This window comes from Nerophis ophidion, linkage group LG10 (assembly GCF_033978795.1).
Source record: "Nerophis ophidion isolate RoL-2023_Sa linkage group LG10, RoL_Noph_v1.0, whole genome shotgun sequence".
Taxonomy (NCBI): domain Eukaryota; kingdom Metazoa; phylum Chordata; class Actinopteri; order Syngnathiformes; family Syngnathidae; genus Nerophis; species Nerophis ophidion.
The window spans coordinates 6,664,054-6,684,434 of NC_084620.1; the positions used below are offsets into that span (position 1 = coordinate 6,664,054).

Consider the following 20,381-nt stretch of genomic DNA (forward strand, 5'->3'; position numbering starts at 1 on the left):
ATAATTCACACACAAGACACATATATATGTATATATATACAAACATATGTATATCCTGTATATACACATACATATATATATATACACACACACATATATATATATATGTATATATATATATACAAACATATGTATATACTGTATATATACATACACATACATATATACACAAACACACACATATATATATATAAATGCAATATATATGTATATATGCACACACGCACGCACGCACACACACATATATGTATACATATGCATGTATATATTATAGGTTATATTGGTAGAGCGGCCGTGCCAACAACTTAAGGGGTTTGAGTTTAAATCACCGCTTCTGCCATCCTAGTCACTGCTGTTGTGTCCTTGGGGGGCCACTTGACCCACCTGCTTCCAGTGCCACCCACACTGGTTTAAATGGATTGGAATCAGACAGGATTCGCAGTAGTGCTGCAAACTTCCACATTTTTAAATTTGCAATGTAGAGAAGAAAAATAAATCCTCCCTTCTGTCCACCACTACAAGAAAATTGGTTGGTTTTTGGCATCTTATTTTTTCCAACTTCCATGCTCTTTATCCTTAACAGAAAATACATTGACTTCAAACTTCCGGAGCTTGCTAGCTTGTGTGCGCTATTTTGTTAACGCAGGCAGGATGGAGCAGCACTTTTATTGTGAAGACAGGAACTGTGTGGTTGGTCCTCAGGCTTTTGACAGTAGGTATGGCATAAGAGTCTGTTGAAATAAAAACTGTTTCTTGCCTTCCTGACGGTTGTTTTTTTTGTTAATACTGAGCTCGCAGCATCCAGCGGGATCTCACAAGATCATCGGGTGCCGTGAATGTCAATCGAGTGACGAAAGTGATTTCATAGTGAAGATTAATGATTGTTATTTTTTAGGTCTATTTTTTAATGCCTGGCTGGCGATCGACTGACTTCACGTTCAACCTATAACTCACAAACAAATCAATGGGTACCCCTGCTCTAAGTCAAAACCTGCAGCAAAGTTACTCAATTGAAAATGTGTTACATGTTTGATGCAATTAGTCCCCACCAGTTACACATGACACCTATCTGTGACATCTAACATCTGAAGGGAAGTGAATTATATTGATATAGCGCTTTTCTCTAGTGACTCAAAGCGCTTTACATAGTGAAACCCAATATCTAAGTTACATTTTTAACCAGTGCGGGTGGCACTGGGAGCAGGTGGGTGAGGTGTCTTGCCCAAGGACACAACAGCTGTGACTCGGATGGCACAAGCGGGGATTGAACCTTCAACCCTCAGGTTGCTGGCACGGCCGCTCTACCAACCGAGCTACGCTACGCCCTGTTCATATAATTCATGTTTATCAGTAGAAAACAAACAATCACCAGTCAAAACCTGCAAATAAAGTTCCGGGCTAGAGGGGGACACAACTGAAAGAAGGAAATACGTGCAATGTTGCTTGTGATGAAGCAGAAGGAATCGTGGGGGGATGTAGCTACACATTCCGAGGCTGCATGGTATTCTAATAAAGCTTTGAAAGCAAAGGCAGGCAAATAATCCGAATAAGGCCAGGAGTGCAACAAGTGCTCTCGTTCCCTAACAATAAATATTTGCACAAGCATCACACATGACAAGCTTGAGATACTCTGAGAAAACAGAATTAAGATCAAAAAACAGTCTATTGGGGTCTGAAGTGTACTGGGAAGAGAAATGGCGGCGAGCACCTGCCTGCCCGCCTAAGGGGGCTCATCATCAGAGGCCGCATCATTAAGTGATGAACAGCTGCTGTGTGTAAAAGCTAGAAGTGTGAATAAAATGGTCCGAGCGGCACCGGGTCAGGGGGAGAGCATATAATGTGTGTGTGTGTGTGTCTCAATACCTGTCTGAATGGGCGCCCAAAAAAACGAGCACTAGATGTGTAAGTAAGGGATAAGTGAGGGATACGGTAGGGTGGCCAGCCACCCATTTAAATGGAGGGGAAATCTTAGAGGAAGCCAGGAGGACAAGAGTTGAATAAAGTCGTGTTATTATCTCCACCAAAGTGTGTTTTTAGTATTGGATTGTTTTGTTAGTAATAGTTAAATTAATAATAACAATAGTAATATCAATATTAATAGTAATAATAATCTGCGATGAGGTGGCGACTTGTCCAGGGTGCACCCCGCCTTCCGCCCGATTGTAGCTGAGATAGGCACCAGCGCCACCCGCGACCCCAAAGGGAATAAGCGGTAAAAAATGGATGGAATAACAATAACAATAATAAACTGTATTAATTATTTATGTTTTCCTGTAAACATAAGTAACGTTTATGTTAGCAGGTTTTGGAAATTGTAAATGGGTTGTACTTGTTTAGAGCCCAAAGCGCTTTGACAGTATTTCCACATTCGCCCATTCTCACACATATTCACACACTGACGGTGGGAGCTGCCATGCAAGGCGCTAACCAGGACCCATCAGGAGCATGGGTGAAGTGTCTTGCCTAAGGACACAACGGACGTGACTAGGATGGTAGAAGGTGGGGATTGAACCAGTAACCCTCAGATTGCTGGCACAGCAACTCTACCAACTTCGCCACGCCGAACCTGATGATCTTATTTTTTCCTTAAGTTGTTGCGCCTATTATGCTGTTTCTCGTCCATCCATCCATCCATCATCTTCCGCTTATCCGAGGTCGGGTCGCGGGGGCAACAGCCCAAGCAGGGAAACCCAGACTTCCCTCTCCCCAGCCACTTTGTCTAGCTCTTCCCGGGGGATCCCGAGGCGTTCCCAGGCCAGCCGGGAGACATAGTCTTCCCAACGTGTCCTGGGTCTTCCCCGTGGCCTCCTACCGGTTGGACGTGCCCTAAACACCTCCCTAGGGAGGCGTTCGGGTGGCATCCTGACCAGATGCCCGAACCACCTCATCTGGCTCCTCTCGATGTGGAGGAGCAGCGGCTTTACTTTGAGTTCCTCCCGGATGGTAGAGCTTCTCACCCTATCTCTAAGGGAGAGCCCCGCCACCCGGCGGAGGAAACTCATTTCGGCCGCTTGTACCCGTGATCTTATCCTTTCGGTCATGACCCAAAGCTCATGACCATAGGTGAGGATGGGAACGTAGATCGACCGGTAAATTGAGAGCTTTGCCTTCCGGCTCAGCTCCTTCTTCACCACAATGGATCGGTACAACGTCCGCATAACTGAAGACGCCGCACCGATCCGCCTGTCGATCTCACGATCCACTCTTCCCTCACTCGTGAACAAGACTCCTAGGTACTTGAACTCCTCCACTTGGGGCAGGGTCTCCTCCCCAACCCGGAGATGGCACTCCACCCTTTTCCGGGCGAGAACCATGGACTCGGACTTGGAGGTGCTGATTCTCATTCCGGTCGCCTTACACTCGGCTGCGAACCGATCCAGCGAGAGCTGAAGATCCCGGTCAGATGAAGCCATCAGGACCACATCATCTGCAAAAAGCAGAGACCTAATCCTGCGGTTACCAAACCGAAACCCCTCAACGCCTTGACTGCGCCTAGAAATTCTGTCCATAAAAGTTATGAACAGAATCGGTGACAAAGGACAGCCTTGGCGGAGTCCAACCCTCACTGGAAATGTGTTCGACTTACTGCCGGCAATGCGAACCAAGCTCTGGCACTGATCGTACAGGGAACGGACCGCCACAATAAGACAGTCCGATACCCCATACTCTGTGAGCATGTTTCTCCTTTTTGACCAATAATTGTTACATTTCGTGACACCGGTGTACAATTATGTCAAAGAGTCAATTAATGAGGTATTTGGAAATGAGGCCTGCAATCAGTCACAGTCACTCTCTTTTTTTTTTTTATATATTTTTTTTTAAGTGGGGTTTCATTGACATCACTCCATGCCACATTCACTTATACAGGCATGCACATGTAAATGCTCTAGGCCTGCCCCCTCGGAAGTTATATATTTGTCTATTGCTTTGTTCTCTGCAAAGATTACACAGTGTTAGCAAGTTAAACATACAGTATACGTCTGTATTTCAACAGTTCACATTTTCCAAATAGAAATTCTGATACTTTAGTAAAATTTGCTATTTACTCTTTAAGACCACACTGGCAAATTAAAGAGGTTTGGAAGTCCTCAGGAGTGTGACCAAATGGTTCCATAGTGTCACCTGTGCCAACGGAAGCGGTAGTAACCACACCGAAAAAAGAAGAGGTTGTGAATGCATTATTTTTGTGTACAGTAAATTAATGCAGTCTCAGCAACCTGCACCAAGTGCATGGAGGTGATATTACTGTATAATAGTAACATCTTGTAAGTAATGTGGTGTCCTGGTAAAAGCACACAAAGTACGACATACTTTTTTAAAACTGTGTTGCTGACCTACACACAACAGCAGCCGTCCCACAGCGCCACTGCGCAACATTACAGAAGTTGCTTTTTGCACGTTCTCTATTGCTTGAATAATTCTGACAATTTGTTGTGGATTTATTACATATTTTTAAACATAGTTACCATTTAATTTATATCATTAAAGTATTTTAATTATTGGTCTGTTCAACTTGAACAAAATTAAATAAGAATAACACAGCACCCCCCGAAATCCCAAAAGGGACATGCGGTAGGAAATGGATGGATGGATGTTTTGTTTTTTACAAAAATTTGCATGTTTACATTTTCAAGTTCCAGTTCAGGTACCGTTTTTCAAATAGTGATTTGGTACTAGTATCTGTTCAAATGTAAACGATACTTATCTTGATGGTGGGTGTACGTGGAGGGAGTGTCAGGGGGCGGAGTTAATTATATATATGGGTTGTACTTGTATAGCGCTTTTCTACCTTCAAGGTACTCAAAGCGCTTTGACACTACTTCCACATTTACCCATTCACACACTGATGGAGGAGCTTCCATGCAAGGCCCCAACCAGCACCCATCAGGAGCAAGGGTGAAGTGTCTTGCTCAGGACACAACGGACGTGACGAGGTTGGTACTAGGTGGGATTTGAACCAGGGGCCCTCGGGTTGCGCACGGCCACTCTACCACTGCGCCACGCCGTCCCTATTATACAGACTAGGGGTGTAAAAAATCACCTGTACAAATCAAAACGATTTTACATTTAAAGATATGAATACATTGTTTGGCAAGCCTCTGGATCGATCTATATATAGTATGGATGGACCAATGTCCGGTTAAAAAGTTATTAATCGGTTGCTTGTAGATCTACTACAAAATATGGCCGCGCTAATCTTGCAAGATTTCTGTGATGACGTAATATGAGATTTCCGTGGCGGCGATGACCAAGAAGAACATGGAGTTGGAATATAATTACAACACTTTATGTACATATTTACATAATATGTAACTACAAGCTCCATTCACAGACAGAGTCCGATTGCTTTTATGAGCGGTCGAGTGAGTCAAATGCCAAAAAAATTAATAAATATATATATTTTAATTTATTTATTAGTGCCGGTTGAATTATTTCGCGGCGGGCCGCCCCAAATAAATGAATGTGTGGGAAACCCTGTAATATACAAAGAAGGAAGGCAGCACTACCAAGATCTCTGCGCTAGGTGTCAAAAAATCAACTACAAATGGCTAAGAAAAATAAATTAAAAGTATAATAATTGAAACTAATTTTAATTTTCTGCAATAGTACATTTGGCAGTGATTCCAATTAAACTTGGAAAGTTTGATTTAGCATGTTCAGATATTCGAGTCAGGCAGTACTTTGTTTTCTTTTTTTATTGCCTCTTTTTAGTTATTTACATTTTCGTGCTTGTTTGACCAATTTAAATACGCCTTATTTGGGGCCGTCATGCTGTATTTGCTCTGCTTGTGCAACATCACTTGGATTCATCCGCCTTATTTTTTTCAAATGTCATCACGTGATCGCCACGAATCTGTTTTTGCAGCGCAGATTGTTAACATTTATCCTCCTTAGCGGGCCACTTGTCCTGTTTAATTAGAAGGCAGCTTCTGTTTGGAAGTCAACGACTGCTACTTCTCTTTGATAAACAACTCAAGCAACGTTCAATATGCACGTTGCAGGCATACTTAATACACTTAATGGGTTGGATTCAGAAAGTTTGTGGAGAAAACAGAGTAGATATACTTCCTCGCTTTGTGCCTGGAGTGGCCTCTGTCTTTGGAGTGTGCAAGGTCACCCAGATCTATGCAGGTCCCCCTACTGACAGTAATTACATATAGCCTACGGAGAGAGGCCAACGCAGAGCGGGGGGAAAAATAGAGGAGGAGGGGGCGGTGGTGTCGCAATGGCGAGATAGCCCTTTGAAGGGGTAGATAATGTGTGTGGGGAGGAAAGTGAGACAATGAGAGATAAATGAGTACATTAACAGATAAAGACCCTCAAAATGAACTGAGGATTAAGGAGTGCAATCCCTCAAGCTTGCCGGCGATTTGGAAGGAACCATTCCAAACGTGAAATTAATCACTTACTGCACCCCGTGTAAAGATAGCCATGCATGGAAAAAGCTGCACTTATGACCTATTAAAGAAGAATAATTAAAATGGAAAAAAGGGAAGAAGAGGCGGGAGGTAAGAAAAGCGCAGACTTCATACGACCCGCGAAAAGTGAAACGCCATTTTTTTTTTTTCTTCATCTCGACGAATGAAAATCATTAGGGAAGATAAAAGTGCGCTGATTATTTCCTGGCTCTGTGGATGTCCACTGAAGTGCAAAAACAGCTGTGAGGGCTTTTCAGTCATTCTTTATCACATCTGTGCAATGTTCCATAGGATGTAACCGCCCATAAGACACTGGAGGCTAAAAAGGATGGAAACACAATTGTAATTTACAAGTCAAGTCAAAGCTGAAAACATTTATTGTTGTTATCAAAATGAAGACCATAAAAATGAAGCTAAAATTGTTGCTAGTCGCTTCTTGAAAAAGACACTTTAAAATAAAATAAATAAATAGCTTTCTCTGTCTCCCTAGTGCCATTATTAAGTGTGCCGTTTGGATATTGGTATTGGATATCAGTCCAAAAACAAATGTGGACCATATTTATCGGACTATAAGTCGCAGTTTATTTCATAGTTTGGCTGGGGGTGCGACATATACTCCGGAGCGACTTATGTGTGAAATTAACACATTACCGTAACATATCAAATAATATTATTTATCTCATTCGTGGAAGAGACGAAGAAAATGTCAGCAATCGTCACACACACACGACAGCCAATAATAATTCGGCGGGGGAGGGTCATAGCAGAAGTGCATTGTGGGTCATGGAATGCTTACTGCTATATGCTATTTGCTACTGCCGTAGCTATTAAAATGGATCATTTCATCGTTGGCGGTAACTTATAAAAACTGCGAAGGGCTGAACAAAAATTGGACCGAAAAGGAAATCATGTACTGCAGATTACAAGCTGGACGTAGTGAAATATGCAGCAGAAATCAACAAGAGAAAGCTGAGCATACCTTTGGAGTTGGCAGAGTTGTTTAGAAGTGACATCGAGGAAGAAGATTTCATCGGATTTATCGATTAGGAGTGACGGATTTTTTTGTAAACGTATAGCATGTTCTATATGTTATAGTTATTTGAAAGACTCTTACCATAATATGTTACGTTAACATAGCAGGCACATTCTCTGTTGGTTATTTATGCGTCATATAACGTACACTTATTCAGTTTGTTGTTCACATCAGGACTGGCAGAAATTGCAATCTAATGAAAAAACCAAACCCCAAAACTCAAAATTGTGCTCTAGCGCCCCCTAGGAATACAACACAGACAAACTGCTCCTAGAAAGAAAACACAGACAAAACTGCTTGTAACTTCCGGTAGGAATGTCAGAGAGACATGAAACAAAAACCACTATGTAGGTCTGACTTAGACCTACATTTGAATAATTAACATACTTTGGCAAAAATCAACAGGAAGCTTGATATTTTCACTTCAATACAACAACTGCATTACTTTCACAATGCATTAAATAGTGGCAGCAAGGTGTCTGCTACCGAGGGGCTTGGGGGCAGCAGCCCAAGGCGCGCTCGCACCTTCGCACCCTAATTTGACCCCCTTAACATGCTTCAAAACTCACCAAATTTGACACACACATCGGTATGGAGCGGCAGACCAACTTATTAAGCAACCAAACCCCAAAAATGAAAATTGCGCGCTAGCGCCCCCTAGGAAGAGACACAAAACAGACTGCTTGTAACTTCCGTTAGGAATGTCGTAGAGACATGAAACAAAAACCCCTATGTAGGTCTGACTTAGACCTACATTTCCAATAAAACACTTCTATACCTAAAATCAACAGGAAGTTGGCAAAACCCCCTTCAAAACAAAATGTTTGCAAAAATTGCCTTTTTTGCCTCTTTGAACTGAAATTTGACCCCCTTAAAATGCTTCAAAGTGCAAGTTAAAGCTATACAATGCCAAGCGAAAGCCATTTATCAACAACATCCAGAAACATAAATCTGTAATTTGACCCCCTTAACATGCTTCAAAACTCACCAAATTTTACACACACATCAGGACTGGTGAAAATTGCCATCCAATAAAAAATACAAACCCCAAAAATGAAAATTGTGCTCTAGCGCCCCCTAGGAAAATAAACTGATAAAACTGCTTGTAAATTCTGTTAGGAATGTCGTAGAGTGATGAAACAAAAACTTCTATGTAGGTCTGACTAAGATCGGGACTCGGGACACGGCGGCAGCGGCCAAAGGCGGACCCGACCAACGCTGCTTGCAGCTTTAATTTTAAATTGCCTTTCAAATGTCTATTCTTGGTGTTGGGGTTTATCAAATACATTTCCCCCAAAAATGCGACTTATACTCCAGTACGACGTATACATGTTTTTTTTCCTTCTTTATTATGCATTTTCAGCCGGTGCGACATATACTCCGGAGCGATTTATAATCCCAAAAATACGGTAACATAGCATCCGATACAAGCAGTCCTGCAGCGTGTTTACTTGTGCAAAGCTGTACAGCCAGTTAATATCTAGATGTCCTCCAAAACACACACAAGATTGGTCTTTTCTTCTATTTTAGTCAAGTCAATTTTCATATTAATTTTTTTTTTAATTTTTTTACAAATGACAATTTTGAATCGGATAGGCAATTTTTCTATTTTAATTGTGTGGGTAAAGAGTATTTTTAGTTTGTTGTGTCTAAAAAAATTGAAAAAGGTAAACATGGTAAGCTGGAGGCTACTAGGATCTAGCAGCTACACAACAACCAAGCACACAATAGCACACAAGCGAGACATATGTAATAAGTGTTCCTTATTGCACCTTCTTACAGTCTCAACAGCACATTTGTCAATATAATTAAGTAATGATTATAGTGGCATATTACTTACACATACAAAGTTGCCAAGGCTCAAGCGTATCAGAAAGTATCCAGTACAAAACGTGTCCTCATATGTTACTGCATCATGAGCTAAATTTACAAAAAAAACAAAAAACACTCTTAATTTAAAAACAGCATATTTGGGGACGGCGTGGCACTTTGGGAGAGTGGCTGTGCCAGCAACCTGAGGGTTCCTGGTTCAATCCCCACCATCAACCAACCTTTTCCTGCCATCATTGTGAGAATGTGTGTGTGAATGTGGAAATAGTGTCAAAGCGCTTTGAGTATCTTGAAAGTAGAAAAGAGCTACGTGTATACAAGTATAACTCATTTACCATGTATCCGTTCCAGAGGGTTAATAATAAATAGGTTGGTGTTTTCATATCTACCATTATTCTCTGAGTAATTTCCCTTTATCAAACATTTTCTAACATTCTACACTACAAAATAATAGATTAAAGGCTTACTAAAACCCACTACTACCGACCACACAGTCTGATAGTTTATATATCAATGATGAAATATTAACATTGCAACACATGCCAATACGCTGCGATGAGATGGCGACTTGTCCAGGCTGTACTCCGCCTTCCGCCCGATTGTAGCTGAGATAGGCGCCAGCACCCCCCGCAACCCCAAAAGGGAATAAGCGGTACAAAATGGATGGATAGATGCCAATACGGCCGGTTTAGTTTACTAAATTGCAATTTTAAATTTCCCGCCGAGTTTCTTGTTGAAAACGTCGCGGAATGATGACGCCTGCGCGCGACGTCACGGACTGTCAGGAAATATTAGTGCAGCACCACTTATGGCTAAAAGTCGTCTCTTTTCATCGCGCAATTAAACAGTACTCTGGACATCTGTGTTGCTGAATCTTTTGCAATTTGTTCAATAATAATGGAGAAGTCAAAGTAGAAAGATGGAGTTGGGAAGCTTTAGCCTTTAGCCACACAAACACACGGCGTTTCCTTGTTTAAAATTCTCGGGGGTGAAGCTTTACTATGGATCAGAACAGTCAAGCAAACATGGATCCCGACCACTTGTAAACCGTCAGGTTTCGGTGAGAAAATTGTGTTCAAAAGTCGCCTCTTACCGGAGATCTGTGGAGTTTGCGCCGTCCTTGTATCTTCCGTTGACTTCCCTCAGACACTGGCCTCAAGACACCCGTGGACACACCTCTCCGACTATCAGGTACTATTTAATCTCACTAAAACACTAGCAACACAATAGAAAGATAAGGGATTTCCCAGAATTATCCTAGTAAATGTGTCTAAAAACATCTGAATCCGTCCCAATGCAATCGCCTTTTTTTAAACTTTATTTATTTATGTGTTTTTTTTCTAGTCCTTCGCTATCAATATCATCATCCACAAATCTTTCATCCTCGCTCAAATTAATGGGGAAATTGTTGTTTTCTCGGTCCAAATAGCTCTTGCTGCTGGAGGCTCCCATTAAAAACAATGTGAGGACGTGAGGAGCCCTCACCCTTGTGACGTCATCGTCTGCGACTTCCGGTAAAGGCAAGGCTTTTTTATCAGCACCAAAGTGTTGCGAACTTTATCGTCGATGTTCTCTACTAAATCCTTTCAGCAAAAATATGGCAATATCGCGAAATGATCAAGTATGACACATAGAATGCACCAGCTATCCCCGTTTAAATAAGAAAATCTCATTTCAGTAGGCCTTTAATGTATTATTTATGCTGACATTGTATTAGATTAATATTGGTATCGGCACTCACAATACTAGAGGCTCCAATATCGGAATCACTTCGAATATTATCTGGAAACCCCTGGTCATTAAAGTAAAAAGGTATAAAATATATATTTTTTAAATGTGGAAAAAGCTATCAGATGCATAGGCAACAGTCAACATACATTGATCTAAAGGCCTCCTGTTGTAACAATGGTAACAATTTAACATTTATAGCGCAATAGCATTCTGGGATGTCATCCTTAAAGTTAAAATTAAAGTTAAAGTACCAATGATTGTCACACACACACTAGGTGTGGCGAAATTATTCTCTGCATTTGAACCATCACCCATGATCACCCCCTGGGAGGTGAGGGGAGCAGTGGGCAGCAGCGGTGCCGCGCCCGGGAATCATTTTTGGTGATTTAACCCCCAATTCCAACCCTTAATGCTGAGTGCCAAGCAGGGAGGTAATGGGTCCCATTTTTATATTCTTTGGTATGACTCATTTGAACTCACGACCCACAGATCTCAGGGCGGACACTCTACCCACTAGGCCACTGAGTAGGTAAGCCATATTTTCAACAATATGTAAAAACAACATTGTCTTACAGTCCCTTGGTTGGTCACAGAAGGTGTCCAATTTCTTTTCCGGGGAATTATCATTGGCCAGGATGATTGATGGAACAGACGGCTAGTACTGGTTAGCTGTTAGCCTAGCCAAGAGCACTTTGGCTTAATCTCACACCGCCAACAATATTTTGTGAAATACAGGTCTTGAAAAAGAGGGGGACTCTTATATTGGGGTCAATATAATATTGGGACAACATCTTGCGGTCGGTTCAGAGCTCATCATGGCCTCATAAGGTCACACACAGCGGCCATTTAGAAGTTGTTTTGTCACAGTGCAAAAATCACTCAGCTGGTGTTCTCTTCAAGGACATCATGCTGCTGTCAGGGAGTGTCAGCAAAATCAAAAGAAAAACAGGAATGGATAGAGGATGAGGGGTCAGTACTTACTTCCCCACTTCTCCAAAGTGGGCTGGCTCAGGGTGGAGGACAGAGTCAAACAACTTGCACTGAGCCTAGTCTATAAAATCCGCTACACCGCCTTGATACCGAAGTACATGTCAAATTACTTCCTTAACGTAAATGACCGCCATAACCACAACACCAGGGGGGAGCTCCACAAACCACGTTAAACCCAGATTTCGATCTAACAAAGGTCTTAACTCATTCTCTTTCTATGCCACATCAATGTGGAATGCACTCCCAACAGGTGTAGAAGTAAGTGCATCTCTATATTCCTTCAAAAACGCTCTAAAACAACACCTCCAGGCAACTTCAACACTTTACTAACACCCTCCTCCATTCACATCCCATCTCCCCGGATTATAAACAACCGAAATGTACTTCTAATGTATATACTTGTTCTTATGCTATGTGAACTCACTATGTTCTCTGCTGGCTGTACATATCCTACTAAATAAGACCTTCACTGTTTCAATGTCCACATTTCTCCGTTGATGCAATTGTTGATGACTGAAGTTCTGATATCAACCAAAGCTCCTCATCCCACCCCCCGGATTGTAAATAATGTAAATAATTCAATGTACATACTATGATGATTAACTTGTGTGATGACTGTATTATGTTGATAGTATATATTTGTACCATGAATTGATTAACGTGGACCCGTGGTCAATTGTACGAAATATGTACTGTACTGTGCAATCTACTAATAAAAGTATCAATCAATCAATCAATCAATCCCTGCTGACTTAATTGTATGTGTTGCATATACAATAGTAAAAATAATAATAATAATAATACAGTAAATTCTTTCATACGTGCCCTGCAGTCATCGATGCTAAAGGCTCAACGTTGTCCATGTGACACCTGATTTTGATCAGTGGGTTAACAGCTAGAGGGTAAAAGGAGGTAAGGAGGAGCGAGCGATGTTAGCCAGAGGCTCTGCTGCTGCTACATGTCTTCGCCTACAGCTATAGATGATGATGAAAAGAAAGTGGAGCACTTGTGAGCGCACACTTTGGATGTTTGGCTCCCAGCATCCTTGGCCTGTGATTGGCCAATTACATGTACAACAAGCCAATTGTATGGCCTTCAAACAAGTCTTGAAGGCAAACACAGGAGGGAGAAAAGTTTTGGGACACCTGCTCATCCACATACAGTGAATTAAAATTATAGTGAACAAATATATATTTTTCTGTATCTATTACAACCAATAATTATGTTAATAGTACAGTAGAACCTTAGCGTACAGCCTTAAAGGGGAACATTATCACCAGACCTATGTAAGCGTCAATATATACCTTGATGATGCAGAAAAAAGACCGTATATTTTTTTAACCGATTTCCGAACTCTAAATGGGTGAATTTTGGCGAATTAAACGCCTTTCTGTTTATCGCTCTGGAGGCGATGACTTGAGAATGTGACGTCGCCGAGGTAATACAGCCGCCATTTTCATTTTCAACACATTGTAAACATTGGGTCTCAGCTCTGTTATTTTCCGTTTTTTCAACTATTTTTTGGAACCTTGGAGACATCATGCCAACAACACTAACAGGGAGGGATTCAAGTTGCACCACTGGCCCAAATATGCAAAAGTGTCTGCCTCCAGACCCCCATTGAATGTGCCAGAGTGTCTCCACATTTTACCGGCGATGACAGACATGGCACAGAGATGTATGGATAACCTGCAGATGCATTTGTGACGAAAAAGTCAACAAATTCACAAAGGTGAGTTTTGTTGATGTTGACTTATGTGCTAATCAGACATATTTGGTTTCGGCGTGACTGCCAGCTAATCGATGCTAACATGCTACGCTAATCGACACTAACATGCTAATTACCGGCGGTGTTAAAGCAGACATGGCACAGAGATGTATGGATAATCTGCAGATGCATTTGCAACTATAAAGTCAACGAAATCACAAAGGTGAGTTTTGTTGATGTTGACTGCCAGCTAATCGATGCCAACATGCTCCGCTAATCGATGCTAACATGCTATTTACCGGCGGTGCTAAAGCAGACATGGCACAGAGATGTATGGCTAACCTGCAGATGCATTTGCAACTATATTACGTTTCCTTCCACCCACATTTAATGCTAAAAAAATACTTACCAATTGACGGATTAAAGTTGCTCCAGTGTCACAAGATGCAAAAGTCTTGATCGTTTGGTCCGCATATTTTACCAGCGATGCTAACGCAGCTATTCGGCAATGCAATGGCTATGAATAGCGTCAATAGCTATTCTCTCAATAGTTTCAGTTTCTTCTTCAATACTTTCATACTCCAACCATCCGTTTCAATACATGCGTAATCTGATGAATCGCTTAAACCGGTGAAATCCAAATCTGAATCCGAGCTAATGTCGCTATATCTTGCTGTGGTATCTGCCATTGTTTGTTTAAATTGGCAGCACTGTATGACGTCACAGGGAAATGGATAGTCTCATCGCAAATAGCGAAAATCAAGCACTTTAAAGCTTTTTTTTAGGGATATTCAGAGACCGGTAAAATTTTGAAAAAAACTTCAAAAAATACAACAAGCCACTGGGAACTGATTTTTATTGTTTTTAACCCTTTTAAAATTGTGATAATGTTCCCCTTTAATTGGTTCCATGACAGAGCTCGAAACTCAAAAGATTAATATGTCAAATCAAGTGCATTAAAATAAATTAAAATCCATTTGTCCCTTGCAAAATCGCCTAAACAGCACAGTTTTAACATGTAATATGTCTTTTGAAAAGAAAAAAACTAACATTTATACCAGATATATTGTATGAAAAACCATACAATAGAATAAAGTACAAACAACTACGGTCGTTTTATGAGAACATGTAATAATGTATAGCATTTACCTTGGAGAGTGGACTTTTACAGTATCTCCTTCCAGCTTCTTGTAAGTTAAACACCTTTATCTGCTTTTCCATATTTTCACGGATAAATGTCCGCCATTTAGATATTTGGCTTTATCGAATCATTTTGCTTCAGTATGGTGCAGAGTAGCAGTGACAGCCTCCAACTGCTTCACCAAGTTAGCTAGCTACATACACGCTACTTCTTGTTTTTAATATTTATTTCTTTAATTCAATGAATATAATCTCCTTCTACTTCTCAGCACTGTCCTTCACACCCACTTTGTTCCTTCCCATGCCTATGGCTTGCAAGAAGCTAAGGCAAGCGAGTAAAAACAGATTTTTTAGTTGGATCCTTTGGGGTTCACTTTGGCATTCCTTAAAGCCCCACAGTTAACCGAAAGAGACCTCGTATCCCAAACTACCTGTAAATCAAAGTACCACTGTACCGTATTTTCATATTGACCCCAATATAAAAAATGTTTAGTTTTTTTTTTATTTGATTTTGTAAAAACATTTTTAAAATAAAATTAAAGACAAAATAAATATAAAAATATACAACGGCCATATAGACAGTTTCACAGAGGAAAATTACTCCTTTAATCATGTAAATAGAGTATTTTCTTCATTTCATTAACACCCCCTTGTAGTATGTACTTTAGCACACCTTCCCTAAAAATGAGCCGTTACCAAGCACAGAAGCAGCAATAGGGGAGATATTAAGTGTGCGTTCATTCATGTGTTATGCAACAACAGCAGGGATTGTTGGTTTTCTCATCTTTTTCCAGTCAGAATTGACAGGAGATGATTTATTCCCATCATTCCGTCGTAATGAGGAGTGGGAAGTTTGTTGTTAGTGTCGGGTGGTCAATGTGGTGGTCAATGAATGTTTTATTCCGCACCGAATGTCATATTTATCCGACACCATCCCAAAAGAACTGAACGAATGACGTTCATACATATTAAAGTGCAACAATCTGGTACTGTACCTGTCTCCACGTCCTGGGCATAGAAGTGCAGCGTGTCGGCGATCTCTGTCACAAAAACTGGCTTGTATCTGGCCACACGCTCCTTCTCCTCGGTCACATGAACCACTTCCTCCTTGGGCTTCTCCTCATAGTTGGCCCAAACCTAAGACAAGACATGACAAAATGCATTAAATATTAACATCAAACCAATAACTGGTCGCCATGTGGAAAATTGAAGCACTCTGATTGGAGTGCAATACCTAGCAGTGACCAGCAGAGGGGCTGTGGGTTAAAAACACAACTTCAGTTTTCTAGATATTGGGCTACTCAGCGCTATGGCAACAGGAGTTCGGAAACATACTTGCCAACCCTCTCGTATTTTCCGGGAGACTGCCGAAATTCAGCGCCTCTCCCGAAAACCTCCCGGGACAAATTTTCTCCCGAAAATGTCCCGAAATTCAGGCGGAGCTGGAGGCCACGCCCTCTCCAGCTCCATGCGGACCTGAGTGACGTGTCGACAGCCTGTTTTCACGTCCGCTTTTCCACAATATAAACAGCATGCCTGCCCAATGACGTTATAACTGTAGAATGATCGAGGGCGAGTTATTGGTTTCTTATGTGGGTTTATTGTTAGGCAGTTTCATTAATGTCCTCCCAGCGCGGTAACAACACACAACAACAGCAGTCATGTTTTTGTCTACCGTAAAGCAGTTTCTCTGCCGTGAACAGCAATGTTGTGACACTCTTAAACAGAACAATACTGCTATCTACTGTACGTGCATATGTGACAATAACATCTACGCCTTTTAGAGAGTGCAGTGCACAACTTCCCACACAAGGAGACGAAGAAGAAGAACGAGGAAGATACAGCCATGGCGACTCCGACAATGAGTAAGATGAAGAAATACGCTTGTAAGTTCCAAGCCGCAGCTGCGATTGGACTTGAGTAGTCTCCGGGAAGAAGTAGTGGACTATCAAGTGCTTGGCAGTGAAGATCTTCCTCAGGAAGCAAAGATTGACCGGTTTTGGGCCATGCTAGGGAAAGATGGAAGATTCCAGACTCTAGTGCATATGATGAAAGCACTTTTGTGCGTGCCACACAGCAATGCATCATCAGCATGATTAGAAAAATAGTGACAGAGAATAGTACAAGTATTTCTCTTATATATATATATATATATATATATACAGTATATATATATATATATATATATATACTTGACTTGGTGAATTCTAGCTGTAAATATACTCCTCCCCTCTTAACCACGCCCCCGCCCCACCCCCCACCTTCCGAAATCGGAGGTCTCAAGGTTGGTAAGTATGTTTGGAACATTCAGAGAAAGATAGTCCTCATTGTTCCCTTAAGCACTGTAAGCAAGCGGTTCGCAACTGGTGGGTAGGGCGCAAAAAGCAGGTCTAGAATGCCAATCAAAACAAATAAAATTAGTATTAAGACTTTTTTTGAATACGTATTTGCTATAGTCAAATTTGATTTATTACATGTTGTAAGTCGTCTATGATTAGGCCAATCCATGGCACAATTTGTCTTTTCTTTTAAGAGCAAAGGTAATGGAAATTACCTTTGTAATTGTGACATACAGTACTATACATTGGTCACTAGGTGTCAACATCACACGGATGCTGATTGAGTAACCATAAGGTTATTAAGGATGAAAGGATAAATTACCTCGATAATTGATTACCTCGATAACAATTCTGACTTATTAGCATTTTAATGTAAAATTATCAAAAAAAACGTGATTGATAACTTCAATTTGATTAACTCGCTCTCTCGCTTAAATACTAACATGAATACAATACACATGAACGTTTTTCCACGTTAGGAAACAATATCCCACCAGCTCTACTTGTATAAACACACTGCTGTCTAAGAAACATGCTCTGCTCTCTTAGAAAAGAGTGATCGATCTACACTAAGGAAATATGAGATGAAGGTGAGGGTTTTTTACAACTTTACTAGCAAAGAGGAAACCCTACAACATCACATAAACTGTAAATGAAGCAAAGTAAAATCTAAAAAAAAAACATTCTAAAACTTTAACAAATTAAAAAAAAATAAAAATGTTTAAACACTTAAATAAGAATGTCTCCCAACAATATTTCATGTTTCTTCTGTCAAGAAAGTATTCAAGTCATTTTTTTTAAATCTTGTTTAAAAGATTTTTGATTTGTGAATGAATACGTTATGTGCACTTTCAACAACACCTTGGTAAAAATAACTGTGATATGAAAATGTTATAATGCTACATCTGTAAAGGTGATTCTTCCAAAGTTAATAAAAGAAACGTACATCACAAATACAGTCTCCTAAAATGAACAAAACATCGATCTCATTTGCAACTTTTTCCTCCTGAAGAAAAGTACTCAGATATATTGTTATGGTAGAAATTGGAAGGCTTAGGGTGATTCTTAGGAGCAAAGGATTCCGCTCCAAAATGTTTCCACCAAGTGTCGCATATTAACAAATGAAAGAATGCGGGGACCACTTTGATACATTTTGAACATCAAAGACGTTAAAAGCAATGTAACTTACATTAGTATATCAAAAACGACATGAAAAAAAAAGTTATCTGAAAGTTTGTGTCATAGATGACAAAGCCAATAGTTTTATGAACCGCATTAATATTGAATTCATTTATTTGGTTGAGAGGCCATGTTGCATCGTGGACTATTCCAAGACACCCTAATTATTATTATTCATGTAAAATATGTTGATTAGCATCAATCAATGTGCAGATATATAATATAATTTATTGATCTTATTTCGTGCAATTTAGATACAGTGGGGCAAATAAGTATTTAGTCAGCCACCGATTGTGCAAGTTCTCCCACTTAAAATGATGTCAGAGGTCTGTAATTTTCATCATAGGTACACTTCAACTGTGAGAGACAGAATGCGAAAAAAAATCCAGGAATTCACATTGTAGGAATTTTAAATAATTTATTTGTAAATTATGGTGGAAAATAAGTATTTGGTCAACCATTCAAAGCTCTCACTGATGGAAGGAGGTTTTGGCTCAAAATCTCACGATACATGGCCCCATTCATTCTTTCCTTAACACGGATCAATCGTCCTGTCCCCTTAGCAGAAAAACAGCCCCAAAGCATGATGTTTCCACCCCCATGCTTCACAGTAGGTGTGGTGTTCTTGGGATGCAACTCAGTATTCTTCTTCCTCCAAACACCACAAGTTGAGTTTATACCAAAAAGTTCTATTTTGGTTTCATCTGACCACATGACATTCTCCCATGTGCTCTCTGGCAAACTTCAGACGGGCCTGGACATGCACTGGCTTAAGCAGGGAGACACATCTGGCACTGCAGGATTTGATTCCCTGTCGGCGTAGTGTGTTACTGATGGTAACCTTTGTTACTTTGGTCCCAGCTCTCTGCAGGACATTCACCAGGTCCCCCCGGGTGGTTCTGGGATTTTTGCTCACCGTTGTCATGATCATTTTGACCCCACGGGATGAGATCTTGCGTGGAGCCCCAGATCGAGGGAGATTATCAGTGGTCTTGTATGACTTCCAGTTTCTGATAATTGCTCCCACAGTTGATTTTTTCACACCAAGCTGCTTGCCTATTGTAGATTCACTCTTCCCAGTCTGGTGCAGGTCTTCAATTCTTTTCCTGGTGCCCTTTGACAGCTCTTTGGTCTTGGCCATAGTGGAGTTTGGAGTCTGACTGTTTGAGGCTGTGGACAGGTGTCTTTTATACAGATAACGAGTTCAAACAAGTGCCATTAATACAGGTAACGAGTGAAGGACAGAAGAGCTTCTTGAAGAAGTTACAGGTCTGTGAGAGCCAGAGATCTTCCTTGTTTGACGTGACCAAATACTTATTTTCCACCATAATTTACAAATAAATTCTTTAAAATTCCTACATTGTGAATTCCTGGATTTTTTTTTCACATTCTGTCTCTCACAGTTGAAGTGTACCTATGATGAAAATTACAGACCTCTGTCATCATTTTAAGTGGGAGAACTTGCATAATCAGTGGCTGACTAAATTATATTTTGCCCCACTGTATTTTAAATAACTTCACAATTGTTTTTAAATCTTTAAATTACATTTGTATCAACTGAATGTCATTTAATTGTGTTTTTATTTATTCAAAGGCCTTTTTATCTATTCAATAATGTATTGATTTCGTTCGAGGCATTTTTATTTCCCGGTACTGCCCGGGGGCTGAAACATTAAAACGTTATCAAGGCGCCATGAATGAACGATGGCGCTGTCAAAGTCAGCCATCAGAAAGGTGGAAGGCGGATCACAAACGTAAACAGTAGCTTTGTTTGAGCGCAGAGTGACCATTAGTGACCCTAATTTGATCCACCTCAAGTGTCTTTTGGAGGGTTTATTGATCCGTGTGCTTCGCAGAGTTACTTAAAAGGTAGTCTCAACTCAAGGATTGAAGTTTAGGGCTAAGCTTGCTGAGGACATTATACAGGATGAAAAGCAGTAAATAGAAAGGATGTGTGTGTGTGTTTGTGTGTAAAAGCAGGTAGCATCCTCCCTTTGCCGCATATCAAGGTT

At 40.6% G+C, this 20,381-nt stretch overlaps 1 protein-coding gene across 1 annotated transcript in view; it reads right to left on the reverse strand.

Moving 5' to 3' along the window:
- snd1 (staphylococcal nuclease and tudor domain containing 1) overlaps positions 1-20,381 on the reverse strand; it is a 315,742-nt gene that overhangs the window by 76,750 nt on the left and 218,611 nt on the right. Inside the window, exon 18 of the mRNA XM_061912195.1 lies at positions 15,847-15,988. Within this exon, the coding sequence (XP_061768179.1) occupies positions 15,847-15,988 (142 nt within the window). The remainder of the gene's footprint in view (positions 1-15,846; positions 15,989-20,381) is intronic.